This window comes from Sesamum indicum, linkage group LG6 (assembly GCF_000512975.1).
Source record: "Sesamum indicum cultivar Zhongzhi No. 13 linkage group LG6, S_indicum_v1.0, whole genome shotgun sequence".
Classification (NCBI taxonomy): Eukaryota; Viridiplantae; Streptophyta; class Magnoliopsida; order Lamiales; family Pedaliaceae; genus Sesamum; species Sesamum indicum.
Window position 1 is genome coordinate 4960666 of NC_026150.1, and position 14096 is coordinate 4974761.

At 34.1% G+C, this 14096-nt stretch overlaps 3 protein-coding genes across 6 annotated transcripts in view; 2 read left to right on the plus strand and 1 right to left on the minus strand.

The window, feature by feature from the left end:
• The window catches only part of LOC105163768 (AUGMIN subunit 3), a gene marked incomplete in the record, with an annotated part of 16651 nt that extends 14598 nt beyond the window's left edge, over nucleotides 1-2053 (plus strand). Inside the window, 5 exon segments of the mRNA XM_011082224.2 lie at nucleotides 121-232; nucleotides 313-454; nucleotides 916-991; nucleotides 1321-1416; nucleotides 1632-2053. Coding sequence (XP_011080526.1) covers nucleotides 121-232; nucleotides 313-454; nucleotides 916-991; nucleotides 1321-1416; nucleotides 1632-1763 — 558 coding nt within the window.
• LOC105163769 (josephin-like protein) lies at nucleotides 3294-5984 on the plus strand. 4 transcript variants are annotated; one of them, XM_020694997.1, is made up of 4 exons: nucleotides 3294-3450; nucleotides 3659-3766; nucleotides 4339-4497; nucleotides 4876-5984. In XM_020694997.1, the coding sequence occupies exons 3-4, from the start codon at nucleotides 4414-4416 to the stop codon at nucleotides 5338-5340; spliced, it is 549 nt and encodes a 182-aa protein (XP_020550656.1). In that variant the 5' UTR covers nucleotides 3294-3450; nucleotides 3659-3766; nucleotides 4339-4413; the 3' UTR covers nucleotides 5341-5984. The 4 variants fall into 4 exon arrangements, with proteins under 4 accessions (XP_020550656.1, XP_020550657.1, XP_011080527.1 ...); XM_020694998.1 differs by having other exon boundaries at nucleotides 4401-4497; XM_011082225.2 differs by lacking the exon at nucleotides 3659-3766.
• LOC105163770 lies at nucleotides 6252-8588 on the minus strand. The gene is made up of 4 exons (XM_011082229.2): nucleotides 8204-8588; nucleotides 7913-8119; nucleotides 7195-7419; nucleotides 6252-6699 (listed from the first exon to the last, which is right to left on the minus strand). The coding sequence occupies exons 1-4, from the start codon at nucleotides 8207-8209 to the stop codon at nucleotides 6643-6645; spliced, it is 495 nt and encodes a 164-aa protein (XP_011080531.1). The 5' UTR covers nucleotides 8210-8588; the 3' UTR covers nucleotides 6252-6642.

Below are 14096 nucleotides of genomic sequence, written 5' to 3' on the forward strand. Positions count from 1 at the left end.
GTATGGAATGGATGCACATATTAGTTTAATTTTAGGACATTTCACATAATTACCTTGTATGAGCCTCATATTGTCTTTCACTTGGGCATACTGATGCACTTTATTGTTATATCCTACAAGGGTCGTTGTATGGCATTGGTTCAAGCGGCATCTGATGTACCTGAACAAGGAGCAGTTGATGATCGTGACACTTTTCTCCATGGTGTCAGAGATCTTTTGAGTATCTATTCAAGTAAGACATCCTAAGTCGCATAAGACCTGGGGAAAAAAATACTATACAAAGAATTATCATGTAAATTTGTTAATTTGCAGATGCGCAAGCTGGTTTGTCAACATATGTGTCTGTTCCGGGCATTGTACAACAACTGTCTAACCTTCATTCAGACCTTATGGCTCTGCAATCTGACCTCGAATATGCCCTTCCTGAGGATAGAAACAGATGCATTAATGAACTGTAAGTTCTTTTATCTTGATCATATACTTATTCTTAGTTGCTCTGTGGAAGCTGTGTCTTGTAACTTACATGTGATGACTCGAATGTTGTATAAATTCATTTACATTGACCTTCCCATGGTATATAAAGCCCTATATCAAGTCCCTAATTGAAAGGTATATAAAGTCCTAAAGACCAGTTGAAGTTTCAATCTAAAGTGTCCTAATAGCAGATACAGTTCCTTCAGGACCCTGATATGCACACTCATTCCATGGGAAAGACCAACCCATTGCCTAACATCTACTGCTTCCCTTCACATCTCTTAAGTTCATTGTTGTGTCCTCGTACAGAAAAGTTGCATAGTGTACACTCTCTATGTATTCCCATAAAATGATACCTTCCTCCTATATTAATTGTTCTGCTTGGGATGTTATGTGTGGTTAGCACGTTATTCACATCTTTCTTGTGATGTTATTTTTCAGATGTACCCTTGTTCAAAGTTTGCAGCAATTGTTATTTGCATCATCTACAACTGCGCAACCGATACTAACTCCCTGGGTATGCTATTTACAATTTTTCCACTTTAATCGTCTTTAATCTTGCCATACATGAAAAGAAGCTCTCTTGGTGCCACTTTTTACCTGGAAATTGTGATTTAATGAAGACAGTTGTTCGAGATAATATAGCACACTGTTAATGTTGTTCCTTTGGTATTTATTGCATCAGTCACACTATTTAGCAATAAAGTCTTTTGTTTGCTGAATGCATGCAGATTGGTTTTGGAGGCTTCTTTTCATAGCATTGCTTGTTAATTTTTTGATAGCTCAAATACTTCTATTCACGTCATTCATATCTCTTTTTGTGTCTCACTCTGTCTCTCTCTCTAGACTCTCATGAAAGAGCTGGATGAAATGGAAAAGGTCAATGCCAAGCTCTCATCTGCAGTTGAAGATGTGACGCTCGAACATTGCAAGAAGAATGAGGTATCTTTTCAATCTCATTTCTCCGTTGTATTGCTGTAAATATTTCTTGACATGAGAACGCTCTTTCATTATTCCTTTTCCATCATCTGTTTGGGGATCTACATCCAACATTTAAGATTTGCCTATGAGACACGATTTTTCAAAGCTTTAGTCCTGAAAACTGATTCTCCTCCTTGACTTATGCTTATGTTACTTCAACTTGCTATGAGATGCAGATAGTTAAACACCACTCCCAGGAAATGGCACTTCAAAGACGCGTCTTTGTTGATTTCTTCTGCAACCCAGAACGTTTGAGGAACCAAGTCAAGGAACTGACCGCACGTGTCAGGGCATTGCAGGCGTCATAGTCTGATGTACAGTATGTATCAATTATAACCGTCCTATTAAAATTTGTTTGTAAATCCATTTTCCGATAAATGGTCGTCTTCTTTTTTCAATTGCAAATGGAAATGCTCATGGACTGCATGATAATCAATACCTGGAAGCTACATTGCAGTAGGCTGATTCACAAGTTGTGAAGCACAAATTTGATGAATGTGATCATGTGAGTGGACTTGTATTGTAACCATGTATGAGATTATATGTTTGAGGGTGTGAAAGTGAGACCTTTACATATACAAATATCACATTTCCAGTAGCAGAGTAGTTGGCCTGTGAGTTCAATTAGTTGTATCACTTCTCCTAAAATCAATGAATGGTTCTTGATGTTCTATTTTATCAAAATGCATTTTCAAGTTTGAGTTGATCTTCTGCAAATAAAGAATTATTATTAAGAGGGTGTCTGTTTGATAATTTTTAAAACAAGTAAGGATTTCTCAATTTTTAAATAATTAAACTTTGATCATTTGAATAATAAATTTGTTATTAGTAATATCTTTTAAGCTTCACGATTTTATTTTATCTAAATGTTTCAACAATTTATTCTTAAAACATTTTGTAAGATTTAAAAGTATTTTATAAAATATACAAACTCATAAGAAATTTTAAATAAATTTTAACAAACAGTCTAATTCGAATATAAATGACCAACTTCGATGTATGGGGATTTAAAAATTAAAATTTATGAGACGAGATCTAAATTTAATTTTTATTAAGTATATGTAATGAAGAAATTTGTTGATGATAGATGACAAAATTTGAAACTTGACAAGCACACAAGAGGATAGAAATTGTGTAAAAGTAAATTACAACTAACTGATTTAATATAATTATGAATATTTCATTATTATTTGAGAAATTACAATATCTTTTGAGTTTGATCAAATTATTTAATACTTTGGATGGATATTCAGAATCGTCAACTTTGCCTTTATTGTTCTTTTCAAATAAAATTGAAAAATTATAAAAAGTTTGACGAGATGGATTAAATTTGGAAAAAATATTAAAAGAAAACCAATCCATTCAATCCAAAAACTTTAGAATTTCTTTTAAGAATAATTTAATAAGTAAAATTATAATTTATAATATACATTGTACTATGTTCAGTTTACTATAAAAAATGGATAGAAACCTAATGAATACTAATAAATTGTGCTAGTTATTAGACAATTACTAAAATTAAGGATATTGATAATTGTCTGAACAAAAATTTATATTTATATAAAATTTCAAAAAAAAAATATTATAATTTACCTTAATAATAATGTGTTGCTTTCCACTCGATTTCTTGAACTCCATACTTAATTCAAATGGATATAAAAAGTTGGTATGAATCAATTGAACAATAAAAGGAGTTTAATTCAGAAGTTATGGGTTTGAGTATATATTTATTATCGTAATAGTTCTTTTTAAAAAAATTTGAAAAATAAATGTTATTATCCACCGCACCCTAATAGAAAAGGAAATAAAATAAAATGAGTTCAAACTTTATGGGGTAACAACAGCGAGACCCATTTCCTTCTTCTATTCCTATTATTTTCATTTGGCGTCTCTCTCTCCTCTCTCCCGACGATCGATTTCTCTCCAGAAACTTCTCTGAAGACCGTCGCCGCCACCGCTCTACCTTTGCCCGCTGTTATACCCAAGTAGGAAGAGGTTTGTTTGGTTTATCTTTTCCTTTCATCAGTGAATCACTGAGAAATTCTGTAATTCTGGATTGATTTGGTAGTTCTGCTTCATAATATTGATTATTTGGGTTCTACTTTGTATCATGATGATTTCTCTTTCTCTGTTTTCTGTTTGCGAGAAGTTCGAATTTTGGTCTTTTTGAGCTAAAATTTCTTAACTTTTTCCCCGAATACAGTGAGTGTTGTTGAGCAAATAAGATTTGGATTCCTAGAGAAATTAAAACAAATGAAAATGCAGACAGACTTCTCTTGCTTGGTAGAGTCGATGCTGAGTTTTCATTCGAGTAAGCAAAACATTTTTACTTTGTTTCCTGCTTTGCTTTGTGAACGTCAAACATAGAAAGCTCCTCAATTGTGATCCAGGTGCATATGAGATCATATTTTGTGAGTTAATCACTACTATTATGGATACAAATCGGGCTCTCTTTTTGTCATCAACCACATTAGTAGCCAGGGTGATTTTGTGCAATAATGTTCCTATATGTGCGTGTATGCATGTGAATCGTTTGCAGGCATTGTTAAAGTAATTTGTTGGTGGCTAGTTGTATCTAATTCTGTTGAACACCCAAATTGGTGTATGTTTTCTGAAATTAAGAAGCTTAAATGGTGTTTCAAAGCCTGGCCTTATTTTGGTGAAGGTGGTTAAGAATTTATAGAATGGTAGGTATTGATCGGAAGGTGAAACTATATACATATGTTGGAGTGAGTTGATCTTAATGTATCTGGTTCAACCTGGCTTTGTATGCCATTGTCTTTTTCGCGACACAAGCAATGCAAGACGATAAAGCATAGTTTGGGAAGCATTCAAACGTTTCAAGTTTAGCATATCCTGATACCTCTCTTTTCTATCTTACAGAAAAGCTAAAGACTTGGTCTATCTGACTTTGCTGTGGGTTTATTCCATTTTTCCTTTTGAAGATTAAGCTGTGTAATGGATAACGAGCGGAAATTGATATACCATGAGAGGCAAAGACTCCAATTCTGCTTATTACATACCCTCAACAATCTATTCCAGGTATTTTGGTTCCAGTGCTTGCTGCTGCTCCTTTTTCTTCTATACTATGCTTAATTTGTATTCTTTTCTTTTGTGCGGCCGTTTATGTGTTATTATCATGTGGCAGCTTATGCTGTGTATAACTATGTAATGCACGTGTAGATCTGTAGAGAGTAGTTTTGGATTTTATAAGAAGCCAAGGTTAACTGTTTGCCAGTTTACGATTATTATTACAAAACACCTTTATAACCTCGAAATAAAATATATTATGTATCCTGGTGGAGGTCACATTTTAGCTTTTGTTTCCGGCCTTTTAGTTTTCCTCTTTCTTGGTTGCCATTGAACTGTTTAAATATTTTGTTTATCTGATGTAAGTGACTGAGTGCATGTTAAATTCAGGAAAAGGATGCATTCACTCGAGCCCATCTGAATGTCATTGCTGAAAAACTTGACCTCGTGGATCCAAATAAGACCACCTGGACTCCCTTGTCTGTGATCTTTAAGCCTCATCATAATGCACTTACAGGGAATTATGATATTAATGTCCTAATTGCTGCACTTGAAGAAAGAGGGAAAAGTGTAATATGGCATGATCGGCGTTGTGGTGCTTCTTCAATCGATCTTGATGAACCGGAGGATAAACTATTTGGCATTGTACTTAATGTTCCTGTAAGAAGGTATGGTGGCTTATGGAGAAGTAGGCATTGGATTGCATTAAGAAGAGTTGAAAGAGTTTGGTACAATTTGGATAGTGATTTATCTGCTCCCTATCCTTTTAAAAATACAGAAGAAATTAGGGGATTCTTGGATGATGGCATATCAATTGGTGGTGAGGTTTTGCTTGTCATGAATGGTGAAGGATGAGATTTGAGAAACAACAGTGAGGAATATTTGGTTTCAGATGCATCTCTTTTTCAAGGTCTCCTCTGGTCTTTTGCTGGCTACTTGTTGCTGCACCGCCTATTGACATGTATTGCACGTGATTGCATCCTGTCAGCACAAGTAATGGTAGAAGATGGAACTGAAAGTGTTTAGAAGGTTATAATGATAACGGGTTCATAAGAAAGTATACTCCTGGCATTAGCCTTACTCCGTCACCATTATTTTTGATGGATGTAAAAAACAGCTGATGCTTTCTGTCTGAAAGGATAGGCAAGTTTCAGCCACACGTTTTGTCTTGGGGTTGAATTTGAATTGAGGGAGCTGTTGTGTTGTTCATAGTGTTGACTGCCCAGCTTAGACAAATGGTAATTACGTTCAGATACAAGGAACCAAGTTGAGGAACTGGTTTGCTCCTCCAATCATCTTAACGGAGATCATGAACCAATGCAAGACTTGTATAGAAGTGTGTGATTCAAAAAATGTGGTGTCTGTAAATACCCTCGTTTGGGGCAACATTGATCATTCCGCAAGGGATGTGCCTGCCTGCCTGCCTGCTTGTGTGTGCTGATGTTATGATGCTTGTATGAACTCATGACAATCATACCTGGGATTCGCAAGTTGCATCATTCATGTAGTTTGTCTATTCTTCACTTTGTTGGTGTAGGTGGGTTCAAACATGTCAGACCCAAGCTGATGATAAATGTTTGTGGTTTTACTATAGGAGAAAACTATAGTTGAATATTAGCTTTTACAAGTTTGAGAAAGGAAAAGGGTCAAATGTGAGGTTTTAGAATATAATTGAAACTTCCTTTAGAGGAGTATAGATTGGAAGCCTTTTATCTTATTTTCAAAAACTATGCACGTAAATAAAATACACCAGACCTCACTACTAATATTATAATAAAAATAAGTGAGCAGAAGGAGAGGTAAGGAGGAAGCCTCAATAACTTTTACACAAGAGTGGCAAGAAACCCAAAGTGATGATGATAGTGTCTCCCTCCCCTCTTACACTCCTCACTATTTTAATACAAGAAAAGAGATTGAAAACAGCGCCAGAAAAAGAGAAGCAAAAACAGTTGGCATTAATTAGCAATAAGAGAGGCCATCATTATCATATGATAACCTTCGAATTCATCTTCTTGGGCCAAACAAATACCTTCTCTCAACACTCACCAACTACTATTAACTACTCTACCAACATAACATATATATATATATATATATTATCTCATGAGTCGTCTTCTTGTCTTGCCCATATATTTACCAAACTCCAATGAGCTGAATTCAACACACGCATGTGGGCCTCAGGCAGCTTGAAAAGATACCCCCCCATGCCCTCTTCTGCACAAAAAACATATTATTATTATTAGACAAAGAGAGCCGTTGTTAGAAAACTAATGATGATCAGTTCAGTTGTTAACTGTGTCATTGAATTTTTCATTTAAATGATGAATGTAAAGCAGAGCAGTGCTCAGCATCACATTTGAGAGACAGAAAAATGTGGGTGTCATGATTGTATGGTGCGCTTGCTTTCATGGGCATGCCAAAAAAGGGGGTTTTGTCTTAACATATATATATATATGTATGATATAATTCTTGAGTTTTCTGGTCCTAATCATGAACTCAACCTTATCAATGACAATCTTTTAAGGGTTTTTTGAAAAAAAAATAAAATTGCTATTGTGGTGTTAAAGGTTTCAAATTTACGAGTTTAAGTGCTGCAAAAAGGAAAAGAAAAACTAAAATTGAATTGTTTGAGAAAAAAAGTTGGGATATGTGTAGTTTCATAATGAAATTACAGTGAAGACTGAAGACAGAATTCAAAATGGGTGGTACCCTTTTGGCGTGTTGACGGAGGAGATGAGGAGAGATCTTGTACAAATCTTCATCAACGGCTTTAGGTGCAGGAGGAGGGGTGGGTAAGGGTGCAGCTGCAACAGGGCTACGTGGTGGTGATCTTAGCTCACAGTCACAATCACACATCACCCATGCATCTTTTTTACCTCCTTTCTCTTTGGGATAACCATATCCATATCCGTATACTCCAGCTGCTGCTTTCCCCTGCATCCCATTCCAACATTACCATCTTAATCATTTTATTCACTGACCCAATTCTTACACTTTTACCAACTCAGTATTTACTAAGCAAGAAATGTGGCCCAAGACAAGGGACATTGTCAAAAAATCAAAGAGAAAACTGAAGTTGTCTAGTCTCATCATAACTTTTACAATTCAGGCAAATTATGGGCGTTGGATCAACAACATGTTGCTTCAACCATTACTTAGTACAATGTCGTATGTATTATTATTGTACCTTTTTCATGAAATTATGAACTGTCTGAATTCTCTCTCAGTCCCCACCCCCTTCATATCATTGGCCCATCCGGGTGAAAAACAAAGTACAAAAATCCATCATACAACACACACACACACACACACACACAGACAGAGGATCTCATTCACACGTCTCAAATGCCATCAAGAACACACCATTCCTGAAACAAGAGATGATCAAGAAGAACTGATAAAAGAGAAAATGGGAGATGGGCCTTACCCTACGGCGAGGAACAACAATCATTGCAGGAGTAACAACATCATTCTCATACAAATCCCCCGCCACGTAGAGATCACGGTCCTGAGAGTAGTTGTAACGAAGCAGCCCTGCCTGCCGTGCCGACTCAAAGCACTGCGTGAACGGCAGGTCGTCGTTGCAGTCCCAGCTCCCAAATGCGGGGACATTGCTCCTCCTCCAGTAAAATTCCTGCACAAAGAATGCAGAGTGATGAATTCTGTCTTGGGTGAAAAACAGAGAGCAGTGAGAATAAAGGAGTGACGAATTTCTCACATCCATTGGTGGAATGGGAAAGTCAGTCAAGAAAGAAGGTAGGATGGATGCAGATTGACTTATGATGAGAGAGAGAGGTCCAACTAAGACTTGTTTCCTTTGCAAGACCCTTTTTTTGGTTGGGTTGGCGCATGGGATGGTAGTATTTAAAGAAAGGAAAAGAAGAGGCTAAACGGGGTTGTTTTCTAGTAGGTGAAGTGTGTTAAAAGTAATCAAAAAGTGAGTAAAAACGTGTGTGTGGAGGGGTTTGAAGTTTGAAGAGAAAGGGAATCCAAAGAAATGTAGCTTATGCTGCAGTCTACAGAAGAAGAAAGGGAAAGTTAAAGAAGCCCAGATACCCAAGTAGTATAATAACACTACCAGACAGGGAGGTGGGGTGGGCTTCTGCAGTTCTGCTTTAGTTTAATTTAGGGAAGAAATGGGTTCAATGTCATTGCTTTGCCTTGTTTGTCGCTGGTTTTAATAAGTGTATATTCCAATGAGGTGAGTGAGAGTGTGGAAAAAGCCATAAAGTTGGGTTCCCTCTCTCTCTCTCTCTCTGCTGCAGCTGCTGTTCAAAGAGGGGAGGAATAGGTTTTAATGAGATGAGCAATCAGCAATTTATACTGTTGGGTTTTGATTATATTTATGTTTCTGTCATTCACTTGTCTGTCTCACGGTATGGGTTGTTAAATGACTTTCTTACTTATTTTATTTGGAACAACTAATTCATCAATTCTTTGAATTTATCCTAATCATTCCTAACCATTAATATTGCAATTTTAAATTTGCCCATCCAAATATAATTCAAGAGTATAAGGATTTTTTCTTTTGTCCAAATTAAATTTGATCTGATTGAATTGATTATTACGTGATTATATTGTACTTACTATATTATTGATTATTTTTTTTATGATATATGGTCGAAGTTTAGGTTTGATTATATTAGATTTGGGCTAGAATTTATGGAGAAGATCTTGTGAATTTGTCTACATCTTTTGAAATTCTTGATTTAGGGTTCAGTAACTAGCAACATGAAAACTGTTTGTGCAAAGAAAAGATGATGGAGAAGTTGATGCAACATGCGATGCAATCGGTGTCGAAACAAAGGACTTGAGACAGATACATGGCCTCATTCCTACAGACGACGCCAATTGTGGTGTGCGAGCTGATGAGTGCCCAATTGAATTGGATATGATCCATTACGGCTTAGTATAAGCATCACAAGGAGGTAATATCATAGAACTTATCTGCAACTAATATAGGATGTTTGGCTACTGTCGAGGTGGCTATTACATGTCTCTGAACCGCAATGTTGTGTTTTAACTGTTTTGGCCTTGGTTTTGCATTTTTTTTTTAAGAGTGAGGAATAAGAGTTGATTGTGTGCAAGCTCGGTAATACACTCACTTCACTTAAAAATACTAAAGAGTATATCTCAACTACTCGTACAAAAATTGACATAATTAGCAATTAATCTTGTCTTAAACTGATCAATTTCTGCAGCCTTTGATATTCTTCTACATATTTAGAAATTGGTTTGTACCATTTTACCCTAAAATATTGTTTCCTTTCTTAAATAGTTTCACAAGTTTTGGGGGTATGTTGGTAAATTGTAGAATTTCATTCTTTTTCTTAGAGGATGTGGAATTTCTTTCTAAACACCCAAATATTTACTTTTTTATTCTCGTACTTCTTTTCAAACACTTTCAACTTTCGTTTCAACTTAGACCATAACTTTTGCTATACTACAATTTTTCTTTATCACGAAAATAATAATTTTTACAAACACTCCTAAAATACACACAAAAAAGACAAGAAGATCGTGCTTGCTTGTGAGATGTATGTATTCCATCTCCTACCATTCAAATAAGCCACATAGCATTTGGTTGTAGAAATACTTTTCTCAATATTTCAAACACGTTTCATTGTATTTGGTTGTAAAAATATATTATACGCATCATATCAAATTATCATCATTATATTTTTATCTCTTGTTATATCACACACACAAAAACAAAATATCATTCGGACCAAATTCATTCCACCTCATTTTCTCTCACCGAAATGAAATAAAATCACAAACCATTAGAGCCAAATAATCCCTTCTTGAAACAAGAAAATTAATAATTTTATGATGAGTGTAATAACAGTCCAACAAAAGTCTCAAAATATGGAGAGGGCCATCTCTCAAAAACCCCTCCAATAAAAAAAGAGAAAGGAAAGGGTAGAAAAGTTGAAAGAGGCCTTTTAACCCCACATGCAATAAGGCAAAATATTACTTGGCAGACTGTGCCCCCCAAAAATATTTAAAAAAAGAAAAAAAAAGGTTTTTGAAATTAAATTGAAGTTATTTGATGAGGGGGCAATGCATTGGCATAGGGAGTCTCAAGTCAACACTGTAGTGCGGTATGCTATGCATCACCATTCTCAGAATTAGCAGCTCAACAACTACTGTTTGGGAACAGTCCCCCTTTTACATTTTTTACCCTTTTTTCTTCATTACTTGCAGACCCCATTAATTATTTGGGGCCCATCTAACCTTAAAATTTCATAAAAGGTTTATAAATTAGGATGTCGCAAGTGATTCAAAATTAGAGAATATTGTTAATTATGTAATAATAGTACATTTATTATTAATTTTATATCACCAAGTTATCCATGTACGCCAATGTTATATGAACTTTAATTTTGATTTCGGAATTCCAATTCCCTAATTTTTTTGTATGATAGTTTTAAGGTGGTTGTGTAATATTTTTTCGTTGATAATATTTTATGTTATATAATTTAAGTTTTTTTTAAAATTTTTTATTAATGCATTTTGATGCGTATAGGAGTCCAAGTGCAACAAAAGAATTGAAGGAACTTTTATGGAATCTTGAAATTGACGGGGGACTGACCTATAAGACGGAGGTTAGCACTTTGATGTTTAAGTAAATAATGACTTTTACTGAATAAATAGAAAGAAAAACTCAAAATGAAGCGAGAAAATAGGGTGGTAATTGTATTGAAGTGATATAGTATGATCATAAAGTCATGAAACACGTATGGAGTGTACAAATATGCTGAAAAGTGGTTAAAAATCGAGAGAGAATAATAGATACTTATCCTTTAAATGACTGCATAAAAGCCCCTAGTTCTAAACAATCGTAAAGCAATATGCCCTTAGAAAGCTGCACACATTAGCTAACTAACAAAAAAATCGGATTGAGATTTGGACTTATTTGGAAAGAGTTATGACCTTCTGAAGGACTATTCCCCTATTCAATCCGAGAATTTGGGGTTCTGTTTACCTGCTGCATTGATAAGTAGACTTCAGCTAGTTTAGGCTGAATCAGTTAGAGATTTTTTGGTATTAACGTATCTTATGATGTCAACAATACATGTAACACGCCATCCTTGTTGATGGGTGAGTCACCATTAGACTCATTTTTTAATCTACCAGGTTAGTTGAAAAATAAACAAACTATGGGTCTAGTACCCTGTTCTTGGGCCAGTAAGGTCGGGTTGCTTGACGGGCGCCCCCTTTTTAGCTTTGGCTTGAAAAGAAAATATTTGAGGGAACATCATCATATTTATATATAACTAAATTGCAAAATCATCTTACATTTTTTCAATCATTTAAATATCGCCTTTCCGTCCACTGTTTCCGACCAAAATTGGCCAAAAATTAGTATTATGAAAATACCCCTTCAAATTACTGCAGAAATGTGTACAAAAACAATTACTGCAGGGAGTTAGAGGAAAATCAAATACAAATCAAAACAATTCAATTATATGTCCAAGATATGTTTAGATGATTTCATAATTAATTTGTAAATATAGAGATGAAAATAAAAAATACCTATAATAATTGTCTCCAGTACTGGAAGAATAAATAAATCTAAAAATAATTTATAATGAGATATATCTCCTTAAGTTTCGAAAATGAACTTGGCACTTAGAGACGTGCACGTGTTCCGAACAAAATAAGTAACTTTATTTAATTTTTAAAAATTGAAACCTTCGAATTTTCCAACTAGATTGAAGAAATGTGACTGTAACATTTCTTCTGAAAAGTTATGTAGCGTTTCTGAATTAACAACTGCATAACATGAAGCATTGCAACGATTGCAGAGCAATCTTTAAGATATACATGGCAATACTTCGGGAAAAGGTGTGAAATTCCTATAAATATTCAATGACAAACGATAGAAATTCAGTTTTTTTGTGTGTCGGTTCTTGAGGAAAATCTTTGAAATTTTTATTCTAGACTTGAGGAAGATTTGTTGTATCTCAAAAGTGAATTGTCCACGCGTCAACTCTATTTCTCTTTATTTCATTCTTGTCCTTTGTTTTCCTATCAAATTATCGGAATGTTTGTATCGCTTAAAATAAGTACTTATTATCTCATTTTTGAAAATAAACAAAAAATAATAATTTTAATTTATAATTTTTGTTGAAATTAAATTGATTTATCGTTAAAATTATAAGTACAATATAGGTTGTTTTTCTAAATACTCAAACTCCAACTTTTCTTTATTTTTCACATTTATTAATAAACACTCTCAACTTCTGTTACTATTTTAATTTATAACTTTATTTGCAACTTATTTCAATCATAATATGGGGTTAATTACACTTAAGTCCTATTTGAAAGTACAAAATTACACTCTACTCTAAAAAAATTTTGAAATTAAACTTACATCCTGTTTGAAAATTCATTGTTTACACCTGACCCTCTTTTATTAAGATTTGGACAGAAAATACTGACATTAGCAAAAATAATTTGCATAAATTTCTAATTTTACCCCTTATTTAATATTTTTATGTAATATTTTTCTGCAAACACTTTGTAAGTATGAATAAACAAGAGATTTTTATTTCTTATTTATTTATTTATTCTATATTTTGGAAACATGTAATTTTTGTAGAATTGAGGTACAGACAACCTACAACACAAGCCAATGGATCCAAGAGATTGAGCTTCATCATTCATGCTTTCTACCCTAATTCTACTTCTACTCCAAAAAACATTTAACTACCTAATCAAATGGGCCAAAATGTAATTTATCCTATATAATATAATAAATGAGTAAGAATTTTTTTGTAAAAAATAAAATAGTAAATTATCGCCCGTGTTTTCAAAAATAAAGTAATTACCCCCCTGTCTAAACCGTTGGTACAACATAGGGGATAATTTGCTTTATTTTTTAAAATATCAGGGAGTTCATAGAAGGTATTTGCTCATTTCACATATCACGGAGAGTAAATTGCATTTAACCTCAATAAAATATGTTGACTACCATAAATAAATATCAATTTTCATTCAATTTTTCTGTTAATATCATCAAATTTTGTAAATTTGGACTAATGAAGAAACTTATTTGCTAGACGGAAGCAAGCATCATGTGTGTTAGATCCACGTGTATGTTTCAATTTTTTTTTCTTATCTAAATTTATTATTTGATTGTAATTTAGAATGAGAAGAATGGAAAAGACAATAAGAAAAGTAGAAAATGAAGGAAAGAGAGTTTGAAGAGAGATAGTGAAGGAATGAAAGAGAGGAGACGTAGGAAGAAAGAAGGTAAGAGTGTGACTGTTGACTGTGACAGACTGATAAGTAATCTTTCACCAGGAATTCAAGATCTGTGTGGGAGATTGAGATTGAGACTGAGACTGAGACTGAGATGATCATAGCCGTAAGTGTAGATAGGATTCATAGGATCCAATTCAATCTCTTCCGTCGGTATTCATTTTTGAATTTTGACAACATCTACCTACATACCTAAGTCTCCCTGTCTACTTCTTACCTTGTACAAGTTCCTTCTTTCAAACCTCACGGCCCCCACCTATACATACATACATACATTTAAATATATATACATGGTTTTTACTTCTTATATGATTTTATTTTTTATTTTCAAAAGATAACTC